This window comes from Notothenia coriiceps, unplaced genomic scaffold, assembly GCF_000735185.1.
Source record: "Notothenia coriiceps isolate Sejong01 unplaced genomic scaffold, NC01 NC01_scaffold00007353, whole genome shotgun sequence".
NCBI lineage: Eukaryota > Metazoa > Chordata > Actinopteri > Perciformes > Nototheniidae > Notothenia > Notothenia coriiceps.
Window position 1 is genome coordinate 49,176 of NW_011340054.1, and position 22,864 is coordinate 72,039.

The following is a 22,864-nucleotide window of genomic DNA, read 5'->3' on the forward strand; positions in this document are numbered from 1 at the left end:
TCTTAAAATGATTTAACAAACGCCTGTTTGAGACTCCTCAGTGCACACAAAAACATAACTTGGAGAAATAAATAAATACGGAAATGTTATTGATCACCCCTCGATTATGTTCTCTTGTTAGGAAAAAACAGAACGATATAATTACTTTAAACTGACGCTGTTTTGCATTTTTATAGGTTGTATAGATACGAGCATGGTTTTATATACTATCATGTTTAATCGTGTTTTATGCCGTTTGCCAAGACTTGATAAGTCGCTCGTAAAACACAGGAGGTATGGAAACTAAGAACACCAGATGTGGTAAATTGTACAGCTGATATAACACAACACATTAGTTGTATTTCCTTTAACTGGTGGATTATGGATATATAGTTGCTGATCAAAAGCTGGAACACAAACCACCAAATACAAAAACATAATTCAGATCCAGTCGTCATGACTCCACTCCGGAGGGATTCCCCGATCATTTCTTACAGTTTCTCATCAAGGGGGGGTCTCCTGTCCCCGGTACAAACACACTGCCTGAGGAAGGCTTGTATTTTTTTTGTCATTAACCTTTTTCGGACCACTTATTTATTTTGGTGACGATCCGACCTCCATGCTGCTACTCTGGTTCAAACTGCATCCACCAAACAATATCATTTATCTCGACCTCCCCAAAATAACCAAAATCTGACACGGTGTGAGATGTTTTTTTTAGCTGTTCTGTCGTCATTTCCTGCGATCTTCTCCATGCAGTCAGTCAAAATTAATGAATGAAAGGGCGTTTCTTTGACTATGTATAGGCAAATATGGGCGTTACGTGAAGCCCGCAAAAGCTGCACCGCATTTCGAGTCGGTTGTGATTTATAAAGGGAAACCGGCGTAGGAAGTGCCATACGCACTTTCCTCGCCGGTATGCAATGTTTGGTGAATCGGAAAGTGTCGGAAAATTTATGGACCTATTTTTCGGATTTCTACTACGTAAGCAACTTTCCCACGTCAATCCTACGCAAGACGTTATACATGAGGCCCCTGGTCCCAGTTGTGTACATCACTTTTTAGTAGCCCCTCGTTTCCGTCGTGTTTTGAGATTCTTGCAGCTTTTTTTATTCGCAACATTTAGTCTTTGCCGCGTTTTGTTTATATTGTGCTTTCAGTAAACCGTACGCATGTTTCATCAACTTGCCGTTTTTATAAATGCTGCACGTGTGTTGGTCAAGTTGGTAAGATGTTTCTGCATATGCATGTGTTTCGGCACATTTGTGTTTTTATATTTGCATCGTTTTTAAAACCGTAGCACATTTTTCCTAATGTAAGTGTTTTGGGCCGTAGTAGCGTGTTTGCCCCTGTCGGCCACCATAAAACAGGGCTTAATATGAAAGCATTACAACTTTTGTTACTGTGACACAGTTTGCCTGCCAGAATTTAAAACATTTTTTATCACTTTTATTGCCTCGGTTTTAACTGCTTTATACACAGAAGCTACATTTATCACTCCCCTTATTGCTTGGAAAATAATAACGTTAACGAAGATATAATTGACTTATGTGCAGCACTCAAACACACCTTGGAGCGCTCACACACACACACACACACACACACACACACACACACACACACACACACACACACACACACACACCAACAGATCTCCATAAACCACATGTACTGTCAATGCAGGGAACCCATAGGAAACCAATGGATACAGTACAGCTGCACTTATACAGTTCACAGTAAAACTGAACACAAATACACACACATGAGGACACACACCTCCTCATCTAATGGCAGTGTTTCCATGGTGAATCTGCTGGTGTGACATCTTCTCCCTCCTATGTGGTGAGGGTTGCCATGGAGATGCTCTGCTCTGACAGTATTGTTTGTGTGTGTTTGCTTTCCTTTCTCTTCTAAATGTATCCGATGTGTGCTGGTACATTTGTGTGCAAACTTTTGAAAATGTTACGTTCTTTTCTGGGTCAATGTATTTTTATTTGTGGAGCTTTTGTGTAAGCTTATATTTGTGTGTGTCTCCGTATGTGTGTGTGTGTGTGTGTGTTCCTTGTATGTCCTAGTTGGACCGATTCAAGGAGCCCCCGGCGTTTGGGCCCATGTGCGACCTGCTGTGGGCCGACCCCCTGGAAGACTTTGGCAACGAGAAGACCCAGGAGTACTTTGGCCACAACACAGTGAGAGGCTGCTCCTATTTCTACAGGTACAGGACACAATTACTCCTCACAAGGACCAACAAAAGGAAACGTGTCATAAGAGTTTAGAGAATGGATCCCTGTGCTTGTAAAACTCAGAGATGGGAACGAATCTGATAGCCAAACAAGCCAGAATGAATGCAACATCTATTGAAATTAGCAGCTGGAACGTGCAGCCAGAAGTAAGACTGATCCTCGAATGTGCTCATGCTGGCTCATTCAATTCTTTTAATGATCTGGGCACCTTTTGTTTGCATTAGCGTTGTGTGACTTTCTTTTATCATTTATTTGTATTGATCAGAGGATTTACATAAGACAATTACAAATACTAAGAACTCACACCTGATTTGCCATTTTTACTTTGATCAATATATATTAGTTGGCGTTTCTTCAACATGCCTATAGCTTCCTGTGAAGCCAGGTCAAATGCTGGAAGATTTCATACGAAGAGGCAAACCACAAATTTGCAAGAAATGTCAACAGGTTAAAAGGAATCAAAGAATAACTACAATATATTTCAAACTAAAATCTAGTACTAACAGACAACATTTGTTTAGATTTACGATCAATCTCAGCTCTGCGTCTTTTCTTTCAACAAACTTGATGTTACTCACAGACATGGTATTTCTTAATGACTTTAAAGAGACATTTGCATATGAATGCAGAATCTGTAAATAATGGGATCAGAACAAATTAAATATAGTGAGTGAGCTTATATGAAAGAAACCAGCAAGCACAAATATAAAAAAAAGTCCAGGTTCAAAAACTCATCAAGACATCTCTGTTATCTACAGGAGTAGTTTACTTTTTGTTTACACTTTGATCAATTGGATCATGAAAAATTATAATGACACTGGAAATATATAAAAAAAACACTTTAGCAGGTATAAAAATAACATTTTCAAGTAAAAATACAGCAGGATCCTCCCTGTTGGCATCAGTTGTTGCTGGGAGATGTGGACCTAATAAGTTTGATGGACTTCAGTGTATTGCTGTGTGATGTTGATGAGAAAAGAGACGGTAACTCCACAGATCCAATAACAATCACTGGGATGTGAACAAGAGACAGGAGATCTCTGCCATTTTTTTTTTTGGGTTTCATGAAACGATATCCCATAATCCCCAGGGAGACTGCACAGTTCTGTTGCTATGACGACTGGCTACTACTGCCAGATATGGAGTGATATTAAGATACAGTGAGAGGAAGAGGGAGAGTAACACAGAAAGGGTGGAGGTGGTGGTGGTAGTGGAGAAAGATGAAAGATGGAAATAAATAAATAAAAATGGAGGAATGCAAAGACGCAGAGCTGAGAGCAGTTGGAAGTGTTGATGTGCAGAGTGTTTGAGAGTGTGTGCGAGACTGAGTGTTATGACATGTTGTCTGTCAGTGGTTTTCTATGTTTAGCAGACACAGCATCAATTGACCGACTCCTGTACACTCTGCCCCCCCAGCACCCAGGGGCCATGAGCTCAGGCCTGCCTCGTGCTCTGATGCCCCCTGCTGCTCACACTTAGACATGACCTTAGCATGCAAGAGGCCCACTCATCTCCCACTGCTGAACTTTAAATACTTCCATCTGTTTAGTGGTTTACCCCAGTGTTCATATATTAACACATGACATTTTGGCTGTGTAAGGTGATTTTTACTAGATATTTGTATGTATATCTCGCTCTGTGAATTGATTGAGATTCACTTTATCAGTATTGAAGTGCACAGTAGATGTTTTTTTGTGCTTTGTTGTAGAAAATTGTGTGAGAAGTGCGAGACAGAAAAAATTACACACTGCAAAGGGTCCCAGGCTGGAGCAAGCGTAATGGTGTAAATGGGCTGCAAGTTCTACCAAGTGAACTATACGGAGGTCGGAGGCCCTAGACGTATATTTTTTATATCTTGAGATGGATAAATACGTTCTGTCAAAATATTGCAAACTTGTTTTCCGTATTTTTACTTCCGTACATATTTTGCAAAGGCTGAACATTACCAATGTCCAACTATCCCTTAGCAAATGTGCCATTAAAAATGACTTCTTGTTTCTCTGCTACTTTTTACTTCTAGGTCACTAGATCTCAATGGGCAAGGGTTTACTTTTTACTCCACTACTTACGGCAGCCGACAAGTGCCAAAGTGCTACAACGTTCCAAAACCCTTCCATTTGTAATATTTTTGAAACGGCAGCTTGTTTCTCCTAAAGGAAGTGTTTTGGGCGCATTGTCACGTGCGTTGTCATGCCAATAACCAATAAATCATGATTATAATAATATGTTTGTAAATGGGCTATTCATTATAACAAGTACTTTCACTTTTGGTATTTTGAGTAATGTTGAGGCTAAGACTTGTATGCTTTCACTTAAATAAGGTTTTAAATAGGACTTTAACTGTACTGCAGTATTTCTAACCTGACTCTAAGCTAAAGACCTGTGTACTTCTTCCACCTTCACTCCACTTCAGATGCTCTTATTTGCTCTCACTTTCTCTCTCTGTGTCTCGTTCTGTCCACAGTTACCCGGCAGTGTGTGAGTTCCTACAGACCAACAACCTGCTGTCAATCATCAGAGCGCATGAAGCACAGGATGCTGGGTAAGCTGACGGACTGTCAGTCCTTTCCTTGGCTTAAAAGAGAGCACCACTTAATTTAAAGGGCTTACCTTGACATTTCATGTTCCTAGGTGTTACTGCTTGGCACTTTAAACTTAAATTCACCCTTAAAATGTGTCATTAGCATTTTTAGAGTATGTATGAAGGAGAGCACCACATGAACAGCTCACAGAAACAGAATGTAAGGTTTGCCCCACAGGTGTAAATGAAGCACACTGACCCACAGATCTAAGCCTATCACTTTTAGACAACTGAATGACTTCATACAATGAAATGAGCAGCCGTGTAGAGACACAACTAAATCCAAGCAAGTACATTATGTGTTCCCACAGAAAAAGTGACAAAACAAAGTGTACACTTGTAACAGTATGCATACTAATAACACTTCTCGCTTCTTGTGGACAAAGAAACGCCTCAGACAACGAGATGACACAATGACTTTCCTGCAGACGTTGGTGTCTCTCTGTGAGATTCATTTACCTGTAACATAATATACATACTGGATCACAGCCAAAGAAAAATGTCAATTCTATGCAGGCAGCCAATCAGGAGACTGGTTGATTTAGAGCAATTACTTTGTCTTGATTTGATTGGTTCATCAGACACAGTGTACAGTGGCCTGCTGTGGACAAATGTTGTGAGTGGAATTAAGATCTAAATTAGAACAAGCCATGTGCTTATGACATTAATTAGGTTTCCATATAAAAAAATAACAGTATAAGCCCTTATTCCAAAATAAATATTACTGCTTTAAAGCTGTTTGGATGGATAATGCATACAATTCCATATTTCATTTTAAGTGTTGAGTATGTCCAGAGAACTCCTCAATATTGTCACATTTTTTGAATAATTGTGTAATAATTGTGTGCATTTTAGGGTAGTCACGGATTGATTATTGTAATTTGTTTAAATACCGGTTAAACAGAATTAACATCTTTATCAAGACCAAGTAGGACACTGAAACACCATAATAAAAGGCAATAGGTAAATTGCTATAATAAAAGATCTGCTTCCAGCTACTTTGTATTTGTGTATAATAACCAACATTCTTGATTACTGATGAGTTTGGTAATTAGATTGGCCTCAAGGGAGGAAGCCTGTGTGCTTTGTTTGTGGGTACAAATCAAATATGAGCTTCTTTGTATGCATACAAAGTATGTGAACCCACACTTTTTTTTTTTAGATATGACTAAGTCACTATATCTGGGCCTAATTGAAAATGTCTGCTTTGAGCTGTAAGCTTCACTGACTGTCCCTCAGCTTTGCTTTACCCTGTCATTTTGCCCACCCAGCTTTCCTTCATTTAGTTTTAAATGCGTGGCTGTCTCGCCGTAAACCAGTCTCTGTCTGGTCTGAAGCGAATCCTCAGTTTTTTTATCCTCAGCAACATGTTTATTTTATTTCAGCAGCTATAACGTGGGCGGTGTGTTTGTCTCTCTGTCCTTAGGTATCGTATGTACAGGAAGAGTCAGACTACAGGTTTCCCCGCTCTCATCACAATCTTCTCTGCTCCAAACTACCTGGATGTCTACAACAACAAAGGTCTGACACGCATATGCACAAATACACACACAGAAACTGAAGCGGAACAATTATTTTAGACTCAACAGAGTGTTAGTCTGCATCCAATTAACTATTAAAAACGTCTGTTGGGGAGCTTGAAGGAAAATATTTGTGTGTGTGTGTGTGTGTGTGTGTGTGTGTGTGTGTGTGTGTGTGTGTGTGTGTGTGTGTGTGTGTGTGTGTGTGTGTGTGTGTGTGTGTGTGTGTGTGTGTGTGTGTGTGTGTGTGTGTGTGTGTGTCTAGCGGCGGTGCTGAAGTATGAGAACAACGTGATGAATATCCGTCAGTTCAACTGCTCTCCTCACCCCTACTGGCTGCCCAACTTCATGGACGTCTTCACCTGGTCGCTGCCTTTCGTGGGAGAGAAGGGTATCACAAGCACGCACATATTCCTTATTTAGACTTTTCCACATACAGTGCGCTATTATTAAAACATCATACGGTCAGTGATTTACTTTAAAGCAACATTACTTATGGTTTGGAGAATCCAGTCGTTCACTAAGGTTAGGCCTGTTTTGCCTGTACATTGGCCTTTAAACCTAACACACAAAAATGAAGGATTTAAATATTTAGCTTATTTAAAATTTAAACTAATGGATTTCTTGCTCTTATTAATTCATCTCTTTATAGTTAATTGCACAGTTAAAGTAAAAAAAAAAGGTTGAAGGATTTCTATAAAGGCTTAGTTTTAATGGCATGTTTATGTACTATGGTTCTAGTACCACCATAATATTCTCTAAAAATAGCAATTATATCAGCTTAAAATGGTGTACAACCCCTACTTATAGGATTAGGGGGTCTTGGGCAACCAGATTTGAGGAATTTTAAGTTTTTATAGACTGTAGAGAAATGACAGGAAATGAGGGGAGAGGGAGACAGATAGGGAATGCTACATCTCATGACACCTATGCCAACAGCTTGCAACTACAGTATGCAGTGGTAAAGTGTGTGTGTGTTTCTCTTTGTGTGTGTCCTGCAGTGACTGAAATGCTGGTCAACGTCCTAAGTATCTGCTCCGATGACGAACTCATGAACGACGGAGAGGAGATCTTCGATGGTAAGAAACACTGACATTAAAGCAAAGTGATTCAAACCAGTCAGTGTGAAAAAAAACATAACTAAAACATATTTCGCGAATTGCAAATATATTTTGGGAATTTTTCTTTTGTGATGGAAAAATGATCTTAATGAGTTGGTTTTTGACTCTTTGCAGCCAGTGCAGCAGCAGCCAGGAAAGAGGTGATCAAAAACAAGATCCGAGCCATCGGGAAGATGGCTAAAATGTTCTCTGTTCTACGGTGGGTTGAGCTCTGCCTGTTCTTACTGTATGTGTTGCAGGGGGTGGGGGGAAGCATTTAGATCCTTTCCTAAAGTTAAAGGTTCAGTAACTGGACTCGAGTGGTGAAATCAAATTAGGTGACGCTTATCTCAAACTAATGTTTTATGATTATTTTTATTGTGGATTAATCTGCTGATCGTTTTCTACATTCATGTATTGGTTGTTTGGTTTGCTCTGTTCGGAAAATATTGAGAAAAATAGGTAAAAAAAAAAAAATAGCAGCAAATCTTCCCATTTAAGAACTTGAAATGTAAGTTTCATATTTAAATTATTATTATTTTTTTTTTTAAAACGACTCTTATTAGTCAACTATTAATATGTTTTGTGCAATATTTTAATTTGGAAAGTAATTTAAAGGGGCCCTATTGTGCTTTTTGGGGTTTTCCCATTCCTGTAGTGTGTCATAAAGGTTTTGTGCTTGTAAATTGTGTGCAAAGACGTAAATACCATAGTTACTCAGTCAGATCAATGTAGTCCATTACACATTTCCCCCTGAGATGTATTGGAGTATAAATACAAGGTGGCATGAAAAGAAAAGGGACTGAAGTTCAGTATATGTCATTTAAAATTGTATTTAATTTCAGTACTTGAGTAAATGTGCTCAGTTGCAACCCACACGTGTGTGTGTGTGTGTGTGTGTGTGTGTGTGTGTGTGTGTGTGTGTGTGTGCGTGTGTGTGTGTGTGTGTGTGTGTGTGTGTGTGAATTGTTACAGCAGAAAAGAGCCAAAGACAGCTTAATGTTACCTAAATCCTGTACTTCCCATAACTTTTTTAATCAAAATTCCCCAGATTGTAACTATAAATATTCAGCGGTTTAACCCACAAGCATGTGTGTTTGCAGGTGCACAATGAGGGGAAGTGTGTAATGCTGTAATCCTGTAAATGTCTCTTTCTATCCACACACACACACACACACACACACACACACACACACACACACACACACACACACCTGCACCACACTCACACCCTGTGTCTGTCTGCCTCTCAGGGAGGAGAGTGAGAACGTGTTGACCCTGAAGGGACTGACTCCTACAGGCATGCTGCCCAGCGGCGTGCTCTCTGGGGGAAAACAAACCCTGCAGAGCGGTAAGTGTTTAAAACACACAGACACACACATTCAACCCTGGATCCAGCTTAAAAAACAGAAAACACACACAATTACACACACAAACAGTTCAAATGTCTACCCTGGACAATTCTCTGCTGCTCTCCTCTCATCCTTCTGTCTCACTAACTCGCTCACTCTCTGCACCTCACCTCACCGGCGCTGAAGATGCTAACAGCCTGCTGGGTGTGTGTGTGGGAATAAAAGATAGAAAGAAATGAGAGACAGGCAAAGTATGTGTGAGCTAACACCAGCTATTGCTAACACCAGGTGCCTCTGACAGGCCCCGCCTCACACAAGCCGGAAATGAGTTGCTTATATGCCTATGCCAACACAGATTGCACCAACATGAATCAATAGGGAACTAGGTTCAATTGATGATCAGTTGTACATAAAAAAATACGGATAGATTTCTACTTTATTCTCAGAATCAGAAGCAGAAATGTTGTATTTGTCCAACAGCAGGGCCATTAGCAAAGGGTGTTGACCGTAAACAGATAACAAGGCAAAGTTAAATAAATAGTTAACATATTGCCCACAAGCACACATTAATACAATACAAAATGTAATATGTAATCATATCCAAAGTTAAGAAATTAGTGGCAGCATTATCAAAGTAAATCAACACACACAAGTAGTGAAGTAGCAGCCAGTAATACCATTTACAAATTGTATTTAAATAATTAATAATCTAATATTCATCAGGTTTTTTCTGAATATTACTCCCCTTCTGTTTCCCTACTATGTTGCTTTTAACAAACCACTATTTTGCCTTCGATTCAAAGCAGTTACTCGCAAGCTAAACAGTACATGTCGGGAGGAAGAGAGGGCGAGGCAAAATAATGTACCTTTCCTCAAAAAGGAGAAGTTATACTTTAACTATCTTTGATATATCACTCGAATGACACTTTAATCATCTGCTTGATTCAAGTCTTGTTGTCTAGTGTTTGACGAACCAAAGTAGCCAGTGTTTTTTTGACAACCTTTACCTGATGTTTTAAAGGCCACACACAGCCATGTGACATGATTGCATTTACACGCAACTGCAAAAGAAGCATGTTTCAGCCTTCACTCCTCTCTTCTTCTTCTTCCTCTTCGTCTCTTCTTTCTTTGGTCTTCTCTCTTGCCTCTGCCATCTTCTCTCTATCGTTCTTTCTTTCTCTTCTCTTCTCCTCGCCCATCCTTCAGCTACCATTGAGGCCATTGAAGCCATCGAGACAGTTAAGGACGCTGAAGGTAAAATCCCATTCATTTCAATCTGAGTGTGTGTAAGTTGTGTGTGCGTACATGTGTGAAGCATGGCTGCGCTCTCAGCCATCCATGTTCATGAGGTCATAGATCTTTCTTACCCATGATGCACTTAACTCTTCCACCCACATCCCAACAAAGCCTTAAAACATCGCACGCCAAAGCCACAACATTACAAAGCATCCACATACTCTTCTCATGCTACACACACACACACACACACACACACACACACACACACACACACACACACACACACACACACACACACACACACACACACATGTATTCACATATTCAATACACATCACACCCAACTTTTTCTTACACTAACACACAAGAAGAGTGGGGCTGTGGGGGGGAGTGGGTGTGTGTGAAGGTCATCTGTTATAGTCTTCAGTGTGTTACAGTCTTTTCTTTATATTTTAAAGGTTCTGTATTTCTATAACATATTAACTTGGATTCAATCTGTTTCTCTGAATAAGAGTCACCTGTAATGATGAAAATAATTAAGGCAAAGTGTTAAAGGGATAGTTCACCGCAAAATCTAACACACGTTAGCTAAACCATTTTCTGTTAATTTTTGGTTTGGTCAGCAACAGCAATGTCTCTCACCACAAATCACGACCCAGTAATAAGATCAAGATAATCTACAGACCTTGTTTCGAGTAGTTTCATGAAGGCAGTATTTTCTTTCTACTCAATTACACCCTAAAACCGAATGTCTGTGCAGAATAAAGTGTACTCATAGAAGAAAAGGCTCATGCTCATTGGTTGGCTGGTATAAAGAAATAAGTTCCTATGAAATGGGATAGAGTGGTGCGGTGATGGCGTACTTTTGTAGGCCGACCCGAAATGTTGCATCGCAAAGGTTTCCTCGATAAAAAGCAACAATATTTTCCCATTGGATTTTGGTGTATTGCAGAAAATAAGAAACACACATTTATGATATTTAACACGTTTTGTTCAGCAGGATTATCTCTACAAAATAACGCCACTTTTTTTAAGAGTAAATGCAATCGGCAAGTAAAAAGCTAACTCTAGGCTATAATCAAGCTACATCACGGTCTCATGGCTGCGCATCATCACTGCTAAGCTAAAGGCGGATGTGTCAACTTTTAGTAGTCTCTTTTAGTCACTTGTTAGCATCTGCTGTTTTTATGAAATATAGAAGCTTCAGGCATTCACAAGCGGGGTATTTACTGACTTATTTTATGTCGGAGAACAAAACATAAACCTTTTAGACTTATCTTAAAATTGGACCTTCTAAATTCTAAACATTTGAGACGAGGAAACCGGAAGTGGTAAAATGCTAAGTTGTTTCCGGATTTTAGGACTCGCTTCTGCAATTCTCTATTATCAAGAGGAATAAGTCATGATTTATGGAAAGAGACATTGCCGTTGCTGCACAAGCGAAGTGCCTTATAGTTCCATTATAACAGAGAGAAGGAAGACATCTCCATGATATCTCAAACACACTACAGATCTGAACAAAACTATCTATAGATATAAAAAAAAAAGACAGGTAAAAATGTAAACATATTTATTTTTGATACTGAGGGATTTTAAGGAAACATTTCAAAACCAGTTTTAAAACCAGTCCTTTAAACTTTACCTGTGGTAACAACTCAGCTTTTCAATGGGCTTCGACAATATCCAATGGCTTACTTAGACAAATGATCACATGACCTGAGTTAGTCAGGTGATAACAGGTTTTGTACGTAGCTCCGTAGACCTTTAACAGGTCAGCCGGGTTCTTTTGTGAACAGATCCTGATTATGGTATATGTGTTCAGTGTATTATAACTATATGTACTCTGCACACAAGAGTTGTTAGTACCCTGCATGCATTTGTTAACCAAAGCGTTTCGTGCTCTCTGGAACTACACCTCATAATTTGTTTAAGCAAATCAATTGCATGACACTTTTATGGTGCTTTATATTTACTTTAATTTGATTAAATGTGGGTCTCATTTAAAGGGGCTCTCCAGTTATTTATCATTAGCCTACTATCAATTTGAGGAAGGAAAAGAGAAAGTTAAAACTAAAGTACTAGAGCTGGAGATATTCAGACTTTAAATCCATCCTTTGGGTCCAGCTCCAAAATAGAGTTGGGAAACCACAACTTTGTATTTGTGTCTAAATGGATCAAACAAAGCTCATGCTAAGTGTTCATTTGTGTGCCTCAGTAGTGCTTGTAGGCAGACTATAGGCCAGGCTTCCGATCTTGGGGCTAAGCTAATGGCCTGGTAAGCTAACCGTATCAATCTCTTCATCCAAGGCTATTTGTTTTTTATTGTTCGCCAATCCAATATAAACTTGATATTTTTAAGAGCCAGCCCAAAAACTGTCAAACTCTATTTAGTTTTGTTCTGACTACTGATCCAAGGGTCAGTGGCCAAGTCGCTTTGAATGTCACCTTCCCTGAGAGCCATGAGGTCAAACTAATCCTAGCTCAGCATTCAGACCCTAGATGAACACATGTCGGTGTGTGTAGAAATCTGTGTAAGAACTCTGTAGATGTGCGTTTATATGAGACAACCTTGTTCATCCAAACCCATCATGCCCCTTTACTTATGGAGCACAATCAGCATCAAAACTATTAAAATGTCCTTGCTGGTGTGCTCCAGTGAAAGTGAATTCAACCATACTGAATGGAAATGTTTGCACATAAATGAATAAACTGTGGTTTGGAGTCTTCCATTCAATTTGGTGCTCTGAATATTTCCCTGAAAGGTCCCAGGGGTTTGGATACACAAGATTCTACTTAACGTCTTGTTGAAAAATTAACTCTATGTGCATGAATGTATGTGTGTGTGTGTCTGCGTGTGTGTGCCTGTGTCTCCGCAGCCATCCGAGGCTTCTCTCCGCAGCACCGGATCAGAAGCTTCGAGGAGGCCAAAGGTCTGGATCGGATCAACGAGAGGATGCCTCCGCGCCGCGAAGCCGTCAACAGCGTGGGGCTGTCGATGGGTCGCTTGAACATTGGAGAGCCCAACGGGACCGACAGCAACAGCAATATACAGTGATGGACACACTCTCCCACAGACACACACCTGCAGATACAACACCTCTGATATGGTACCCAATTTACAGATATGTGTACATAAGCATATATAAAAAAGCACCACACACACACACACAGTATACCATATAGGCTACAGATAACACACACACACACGATTAACTACCCCATTCCCGTTGCCCTCAGCTGTATCTAAAGGCATGGTTGACCCGGACTTTACCACCAAAAGGCTGAGTCTCTTCACCGGACTGATCGGCCCTATTTAAAGAACTACAACTCCCATGTACCTGCACAACAACAACGGAAGGAACTACAAAAACTCTCCCTGTGCAGAACAGGAGCAGCTGCTGTGCACCGTGTACGTTGGTGACCACTGACGGATCGACAGTGTCAGCATGACGTAGCTGTGTGTTGTGTCAGGAGTGTTTCCACGCGGAGGAGGGGGCGCTTATGGCGCATTTCCACTACAGTGCGGAGCGCGGTTTAAGCGTGCCGTGCCGTGCTGTGCCCGGCCCGTTTTTGGTTGCGTTTCCACTAGGCGTAGTTCCGGCTAGTGGGTACTTTTTCACAGTTTTTCTGGCTCTCCAAAATCGAGGTTCTTTCCGGGCCAACAACCGGGCTGAGTATCGCTGGCAACTACAACAAAATGAACATATTTGACCGTGATTTAGTTGTAATACACGTTTCAAAATGATGCCGAAGTAACAACATACTGATACCGGATAGTAAAAGCCATGAATTAATGCTTTGACAAGCCTGCAGAAAGACGGCAGGCGAAAAACCTTTTAAAATGCGTGTTTCCTGAATGGAGATCGGCTAAACTAACGCAGTATATGCTCCGACCGTCCACACTCACAACAACGGCCTATACAGACATAAATAAACCAGTGACTGTATTCACCATGACACAGACAGTCTGTGGTTTGTACTTGTTTAACTTTTGTCTAGTTTCTGAACAGATATGAGGAGCTGTGGCTCTGAGTGCTAACAGCTAACGGCTGATGTTGGTTTTGTGTTTCGCATTGAAGATGACGTCACGGCTCCGCCTACACTGCGTTACTATAGTTACAACCCCAGTTCCTAAACTGTAATGGAAACGCAGCATAAAGTGAGCCTGGCCTAACAAGGCCTAGTCATACCGTACTAAGCTGAGCGAGGCCCTGCAGTGGAAAAGCGTCATAAAAGATATGTATGTTTCTGTTTTCCTGTTTGCATCCCAAAACAGGAAGTGGAACCAAACTTACGATAGGTTGATTTTATAGAGTTGTGGAAAATCCTGCCTGCGTGCGTGCACATGCTTAAACATGTTAATGTCCGTGCGGTCATATTTGAAAAAGTGTGTCTCTGGTGCTGAGAGATGTGTGGAGAGGATCTCAGTAGCAGTTTAATCTGAGCCCTTAAACGTCCTTTTTTTCTTATCGGAGGAGATTCCCGTTTGCTTTTGTAGCACTACACCGTACCCTTCCACCCCACCCCAAAAAAACAACCTCTGGTCCCAGGCCAGTTCGGGAAAGGCTTGAAAACGGGTCTGGGATCAGATTTGAAGTATTTCTCCCCACCGGTTGCGTGTATATAGGTAACATGAAAAGGTTCTATTGCACATGTGAGTGATGCACAGTCACAAGACGCAAGATGCAGTATAGCGGACGTAGGATGCTTTATGTATGACCCGGGGGAGTTGAAATGTGAAGTCATTCTCTATTCATTCTCTTTCTACATCCTCCTTTCTTCCCGGGATCCTGTCTGCTAGGACGAGCAGGAAATCATATTTAACAGAGGAAAACAGACTCTTCTGGTTACAAGAAGCAGTCTGAAAAGGTCTTTGTAAAGCATTTATATTAACGCATCAGTGCATGCAGTTAAGTTCTTTGATAATAATGTGAAGATTATATTTGTGCTCTGTGTTTCACTATGGTAGGTTTTGTTTTTTTTGGCTAATATAAATGAACTGAGGAGTAATGAATAATTTATTTTGTACATAATGTTAATTTTGTATTAATTTTGCGTTCTTTTATTTTTTCACGACCTATGTTTCTTTTCTTTTTCGACACTGTACAGAATGACGGTACGCTTCTATTCAAAGTGTCAAGTCCACGTTCTCTCCTCTCTTCTTTGTCGGTGTACAGGAGTTGTTTTTACATTAAATATGAATAAACAAATATTAAACTAGCGATGATGAATGACCAACTATATACAGAGGCACAGGCATTCAGGCAGCCCAAAGCATGATGCATGGTTAAACGTTTTCGCTGTTTTCGAGCAAAAAAGCAGCAGGACACATTGGAACAGAAGAGCCGGTGTGTTGCCGTCACAATTGAAAGGAAAAAAAGTGTACTCTCAATCTCTGATCATGACTCTTGATGATTCCTCTTGTTATTTGATGATATTTATGATTATTATGATTCTATTTATTATGGACATTATTCTTAATATTTAAGCTCTCTCACTCTGCTGGTTGCTCTTCATGTTACGTTGCTCCTTGGTTGATCTTGTTGTGCTTCTTTGGGAGAGGTGAATCCTGTGCCATAGTTATTGTGCCACGGTACTTACTTTCTCTCTTTCTCTCTCTTCTCTTGCTCTTTTGACTCCCCAGTCACCAACACTGTAAGCATGCCCCATGGGACGATCCACTTTTTTACTCTTGAATAAAATATGCATGAACCTTCGGTATGGAGCCTTTATTTCATTGCCACTGCTCATACACACATTAATCCAAAGAAAATTATGAATACAAAAGCACTGACCAGATGATGGAATGGAATGTTTAAAGGGGCCCTATGATGCTAATTTTCAGGTTCATATTTCTATTTTGTTCCTCTACTTTGACATGTTTCCATGCTTTAATGTTCAAAATGTCTTCATTTGTATTTACGGCCTGTGCTGCAGCACCTCTTTTCACCCTCTGTCTGAAACCAGAGCACTGTCTGCTCTGATTGGTTAGCTGGCCAGCTCTGTTATGATTAGTTAACCACTTAGAGATGTCCTGTCCCTTAGCCTATCCCGTACAATGTGTTGAAGCGTGAGTGTTACACAGTGATGTCATTATGTCACAGAAGTAAACAAAAGAGTCCAATGGAGGCGTTTCAGGCAGGGGGGGTGCATGTAAATGGGGGTGCATCTAACTTCCATGTACATGCCTTGCAGGCCATTAACATGCACAGAAACCTATATCACACTACAGGAAAGGGAAAACCCCCAAAAGCATAGTAGGTACATTTTGAGCAAAGCCATTCAAGCCGAATAGTTTCCTAATCACAGAGAAACAGGTTTACAGGATGTCTCAGTTTCATAATGAGATAACGTGTATTGTGAAACTTTTACAGATGTACCAAAAATAAATGTTTCAACACGCTTTAAAACAAATATCCACCACCATAATCTCATGCACCGCAAAAACTGACACACTGCATCAACTGAAATCTCTTAAATACTTTTTTTTAATCTCCCTGTACATTTTGGTGGAGAGTACAAATTTAGTTTTATTGTGTTTTATGTGATATTTGACCTTACATAGAAGCACTCGGGTTTAATCTGGAAACATAAAAATCCTGTTTAACAAACCAAGTTAGGTTATAAGTCATCTGTTGAATAGAACAATGTAAAGACCTCTTGATGTCCCTATTTACCAAGAAGACCATGTCCACTATCTCAAAGTGGTGGAGGACTTCTGCTTTTGCCCGGGGTTTCAATAGAAATAAAGGTTATATAAAGTCGGCTATAAAATCTTAGAGCCACGTACTGCGGTTGAAAGTGCATTGAAGTTAAACGGAAGATAATCGTCACAATGTTAAATGATTATTTTATCTTCTGACAATCTACTAAACCATAAATCGCCCTATATGTGCAGCTTTATAATCCAGCTTCATTGTGATGTGAGGCGTTAGTTTACCACTGAGGGCTTTTGGATCAATAATTAACAACATTTATTATGCCTTTCTGTCCGGGAAGTCCAACCAACACACAGGATGCAGTGATGAGTGCTGTACAAACACCTTTTTGTTTAAGAGCATAAATAACTTCATCCAAGGGCCATTTAAAGTGAGAATGAAGACCACACATTCTACAATGCTGTACTGCAAACAGAATTCTTAAGGACCCCTCACACGTTCTATATCCCTAAAATATAGACGTTTCTGAGCCAGTTAACGTAAAAATACTAATTTTGAGCCTTATTTCCTCCCATTATCTGTAAAACTGCTCTACAAGAAAACAGGTTAATCCTGTTTGTGTAGTTCACAGGAATCAGGCGCCAATTTATGGTTCATCAAATCAAATCAATCAAATCAAGTTTTATTTATATAGCACATTTTTAAAACGATTTTTGGTCGAGCCAAAGTACTTTACATATAATAATTACCTTACAGTAAGGACACTATACAGCAAATACAACAGCAAAGTTTGTGCAGAATATCAGTATGAGAAAACGACACCCTCTGTCCTTAGACCCTCACATCGTACAAGGAAACACTTCCAGAGAAAACCCACAGTTTAAAGGGGAAAATGGGAGAAACCTCAGGGAGAGCAACAGAGGAGGGATCCCTCTCCCAGGACGGACAGACGTGCAATAGATGCCGTGTGTTTGGTCCATGTTCTTTTGTGTTTTGTTCTTATATTCTCCTTATTTTTATAATGCCTACATATTTGTATATACATTTATCTGGGCATTTGCAATATGTTACATCTTGTTGGTTACACATTTTTTGAATGCAGACATGTGTAGACCTATTGCCCAAGCTCAATTTCCTCTCAGGGGAAATATCTTATCCAGTTTTAAGAGTAATTGCACAGGCATGCCTCTCATATCGCCTCATTGCATAACTTTGCTTAAAACAATCCTTCACCCTCAAAATATAGGTAAATTACTTCCATTTCTTTATGGAAAACCAAGATTGTGTACATTTGGCAACCAATTGAAACAGTTCAAAAGAAAGTGAACTTCTGAAGAACCTGTTGTCATTTGAAAAATATTCATACCTATGTATGGTGAGAACTTCCTCTTTCATGAACCCTTTCCGTGAACTCTGCCTCTTCCCACTCCCTTCTCTTCACGGTGATGTTATTAATGACAGGCAGAGGAATAAGCAGTAAACGAAAGTGAAAGGGTTGGAATGTGAATGAAGGGGCAGGGGAGAGGCATAAGAAGAACAGAGAGCAAAGGAATATCTCTCACTTCTGGATCATCGCAAATACACTAAGGTGAGTCCCTTCATATATTCATTTCTCTTAGTTTTACTTTTTATGGAGTTAGACTAAATGTACCCTACAAGATGTATTTGTTCCCCTCTTGTGAACACTGGCATCATCACTGACAGAGATCAGTTATGTGTTTTTGGTTAAAAAAAAGGAACCTAACTGCTTTATATAGAACTGATCTGTAATCTGTGTACAGTGCATTCAGCACTTTCACCATCCTGCCATCATTGCAATGTGGTTTCACTGGAAAGCCCTTTTTAGAGATTGAATTGTGTGGGAGAGAAACTTGGTAGAAAGAAAACAAACATCTTGAATATACTCAGATTAAAAGTTATGCAAATTGTAAAATTACTTCTGACATATCAAGCTTTTTCAGGTGATAAACACACGTTTTGCAGGTATAATATATAGATATTAATAAAATATAGAAACTCTGCAAATCAGATTAAATGTACACTTTCAAAATATCAATACATCCTCCTAGAAATTATAATCCCACACTTTTGGCTTGATTGAGTATAGTTAACATATTATTGTATGGTTAGACACTGGCTCTTACAGCAAGTGAAAGCTAATGATGTCTTTCTAGGTTGTAGAAGCTGAATGGTGGTTGTCAGGTGAAATATTTGTATGTCCAAAAATGTAAACGGCCCTATTATGCTCATTTAATTTTCAGGTTCATATTGGTATTCTGTGCCTCTACTGTGACATGCAGACTGAGCCTTTATTTAATTGCCACTGCTCATGGACACACACATACACACTAATACAAACAAATCAATACCAATAAACAGACCAGATGGTGGAATGGAATGTTTTTAAGGGGCCATATTATACTCATTTTCATATTTATATTTTATGCCCCTACTGTGACATGTTTAGATGCTTTAATTTTCAGTAAGGTGTTTATTTTTCTCATACTGCCTGTGCTCAGTCTGTACTCTGTAGGGACCTCTTCTTGGAACCGAAGGGTGGCCGGTGGTTATGGTTACAATCTGCAAAGGCAGATTAAGCATTTCTTTACAAGCATAATAGTGCCCCTTTAAGTTTAAAGGAAACATCACAACAACAGCCTTACCTGTCACTAAACCACCACACTTTGGATTTATTGAACCGTTTTCTGAGTGGACTGGCTCTACACACTGAAAGTAGATACTTCTGTTTTTATTGGAGCACTCCCTGACACTTTAGTCCCCTGACAGATGCAGAGCCTCCAGGATCAGGACGATCTCATCCCGAGGCCTCGGGGGAGTTTACCTAAGATGTGTGCTGCGGTGCTGTCTGCCATGACAATAGGAGGAGTCCTGTTTCTGTCTCCTGAAAGGTTATTTGGATGGGTTGCCATGGTGATACTCATCCTGACCCTTGGCCCTCTGCTGCATGGGCTCTGTCTGCTGGCAGAAGAGATACTCTACCACTCAAATACCAGGTGAGAGTAATAAGTTGTTTTTAAGCACATTTCCGCAAGTGAAATAAACATTTTAAATGAAAAATCCTGTCAATATAACAAACCTTCTTGAAAATAATGACATGTCATGTGAATATAACAAGGTACTTTGTCAAAAAGCATAAGATAGAGTTAAAAATGGCTTATCAAAGTTTCACATTTAGTAATTTTCTTGTAATTTTAAATCATTATTTTGAAATAGGTCAAAACATCATTTTGAGATACTTAATGATTATTTTGAATAGGTTACTCATCATTACAGGATTTCTTTTAAAATTACATTGGCGGAAATGGGCTTCCATAGGTTTGTGTGTGATACAAGGAGTTTATGTAAGATTTTTTTATATTTTGAAATAGGACCTCAGTATCCTCTGTTTTTTACCAGGCACCGAGGCCGAGGGTGGAGCCATGTGCTGCCGGCCTGTGGTCTGTGGGGGAAGACCCTGCTGGCTGCAGGGATGGCAGGCCTTCTGCTCCACCTGGTCAGACATCCTCTGCCGCACCAAGGCCAGAGCTGGAAACTCATATTTCTTGCCTCCAGCCTTTACCCCCTGTTGAAAAGCCTGGGAGTCCTGGTGAGGTCCACACCCAACAACACCGTCTTTGTATTTCTGTCTCTACCGCTGCACTACAAAATAAGAAGACACAATAGTTGTGTTCTCCTTTTTCACAGTGTATCACCAAAAATAGTTCTCAGCATTCACTTACTGAGCATACTGAGCTTCATTGTCAAGTCACTTATCAATACACACAGTGATGTTGCTCTGCTGTGAGTTTAAAACTGCCTTCCTGTTTATTTGCATCCACAGTGGAGATGGACATTTTAAATTACCTTACTGACTGAAGTTGTTGTGCAGTTCAGTTCAAAGAAAAGAGGTACAAAAATCAAACAAATTGTAATTCAGTATATGGTAAAAAAAAACATGGTACAGTATGTCATAAAAATTGTGTTAAAAAGTCAAATTATTGTATTCCGTAAAATTAACATTAACAAATCATTAAGAAAATCGAACTTTAGTATTTAATTAAAAACTCGTAAAAAGTCACAACATGGTATGACATAAAGTAATCAATGTATTGTATTTCTTTAAAAAAGTCATTGTTAAGTATGTCATAAAATTAGTCTTTAGGTAAAACATTTAGAATGTCCTAAAAAGACTATAGTGGAAGATAGTGTATACATGTGACATGCTAGACACAAACACTTCAGCTAACAACATGCTAGTTAGTATAACCAGCTAACACCGCCACGTTAAGTTGACTAGTATGTCAGCAGCACTGGCAAAATAAAACTCGTGGCATAAGTTTATAATAACTTTCATATGATATCAGATAGGGAAATAAGTCAAATGTTAAACTACTGTTAAAGAGAACTCTATGCTTGTCTTAATAAATAAATATAAAAGCACCCTCCATGCACATTACACAATAATCCTGATTATTTTAATGATTTCTTTTTATCAGACAATGTATCATTCATTTTTTGAGCATATTATATTATATATATTATATAACAGCTTAGAGCACCCTGATACAATAAAAATGATCTCAGTTTTAGCATGAGGACTACACTTCAGACAGAAAAGCCCCTATGTGAGAACACTTCCTGGAGCATCAGTTGATTGTAATTGATTTGGTATTTCTGGAGTAAAAATAGGCCTAAAATATGTCTTCATCAGCAAGAATGACCATGGCACTGTCCTTAAATAATTGCTTTATAATTTTAAACAAAGCTCAGTGTTTCCTCGGAGGCCTCGGATAAAAACTAGTAGCATTATGGATCCAAATCCAGCTCAAGTTTGGGTGTAGCTGGTATTTCCTCCAGAATTACATCTAAAATCGATGTTCTTACACAGGAAAGGGCGGCATGGGTGCAGGGATGCCCTTTTCCTTGTTGTGACATGCCTCTGGCTAATTTTCCATGTTATGTTCAGGGTCCGTCAGAGGTGGAGGTGTCAGCCCTCTGCGAGGGGAGGAAGATGAACGTGGCCCACGGCCTGGCCTGGTCCTTCTACATTGGATACCTGCGCCTGGTGCTGCCACGTCAGTTACTTCAAAACACACATCTCCCTATATTTTAGATTACACACCATCATTGAATACTAGCTGGTGGGCTTAACTTGTAGAATACAAGTATAGCATGTATTGGAATCATTGTATACACATTATATTAGAACAACTGCTGAGCTGGTATGTAAAACAGCATGACTAGTGTAGGTTTAATGAAAAATACAGAGATTCTTCTTCTGTGGTGTTGATCCAACATTGCAAACTGAAGCTATGTGGTGAGGATCTTATTGTTTTTTACATGATTTTCAGAGAGCGTTCAAGTTGTACTGTACATTTTTGGTTTATTTCCACCCAATCTTCCTCTCCTCTCCAGCTCTGTAACTATTCTTTTTTTTGTTACTTAAATTGGTCCAGATGCACGTTCATAGTTGTGCATGCTAATCCACCATCAAATTACAATCTTTAGTGGTTGCTAAAATGTATTCTACGTCCCTTTTGGGCACTTTACACTGCATCCTTTTGATTCTGTGTGTTTCTGTATATGTCAATTAGGTTTGGATGACTCCATCACAGCATTTTGTGCCACCAAGACCAGCAGCTTGGGTCATGGCTCCAGGAAGCTCATCATCCTCATACCTCTCAACGCTAACATTTCTCACAAACTGAATGAAGAAGACGACAGGATCCTTTACTGTGACAACCTCCCCAACAATGAGATAGACAGGGCTGGAGTCCGGGGGCGGGTCTACAAGCACAGCGTTTACAGTGTATTTGATGAACATAAAAAGGTAGGCGGGGCTAAAACACAGAGTTACAGATTGATAGTAAGAAGCAGGGTTGGGAGGGTTACTCTAAAAATGTATTATTTTACAATTATTACATACGTAACCTAATCTGAGTATCACAATATCAAAGTAATGTAATCTGATTACTTTCCGATATTTTGGATTATGTCAGTTTCAATTGCTAAGTAAATGAATACAAGAGAAAATAACTATCAATTAGAATAGATTTTTAAAAAGTTTATTTTGTAAGACAACAAAACACTGTAACCTTATAAAAGTTGAAACACGTATGTATTAAACATGTTATCTTAAATTATGGGATAAGCCTATAATAAACAAGCTTTTTATGCATTCCGAAATCCAG

General features: G+C 39.5%; 2 protein-coding genes across 2 annotated transcripts in view; one reads left to right on the forward strand and one right to left on the reverse strand.

Moving 5' to 3' along the window:
- Nucleotides 1–13,586, forward strand: part of LOC104943993 (serine/threonine-protein phosphatase 2B catalytic subunit alpha isoform-like) — a 21,544-nt gene extending 7,958 nt beyond the window's left edge. The window contains exons 5-13 of the mRNA XM_010769460.1: nt 2,055–2,194; nt 4,687–4,764; nt 6,230–6,324; nt 6,589–6,714; nt 7,325–7,402; nt 7,559–7,643; nt 8,677–8,774; nt 9,982–10,029; nt 12,891–13,586. Of these exons, the coding sequence (XP_010767762.1) occupies nt 2,055–2,194; nt 4,687–4,764; nt 6,230–6,324; nt 6,589–6,714; nt 7,325–7,402; nt 7,559–7,643; nt 8,677–8,774; nt 9,982–10,029; nt 12,891–13,069 (927 nt within the window). The 3' untranslated portion in view covers nt 13,070–13,586. The remainder of the gene's footprint in view (nt 1–2,054; nt 2,195–4,686; nt 4,765–6,229; nt 6,325–6,588; nt 6,715–7,324; nt 7,403–7,558; nt 7,644–8,676; nt 8,775–9,981; nt 10,030–12,890) is intronic.
- Nucleotides 1–22,864, reverse strand: part of LOC104943992 (ubiquitin-conjugating enzyme E2 D2) — a 92,690-nt gene that overhangs the window by 25,424 nt on the left and 44,402 nt on the right. The window lies entirely within an intron of this gene.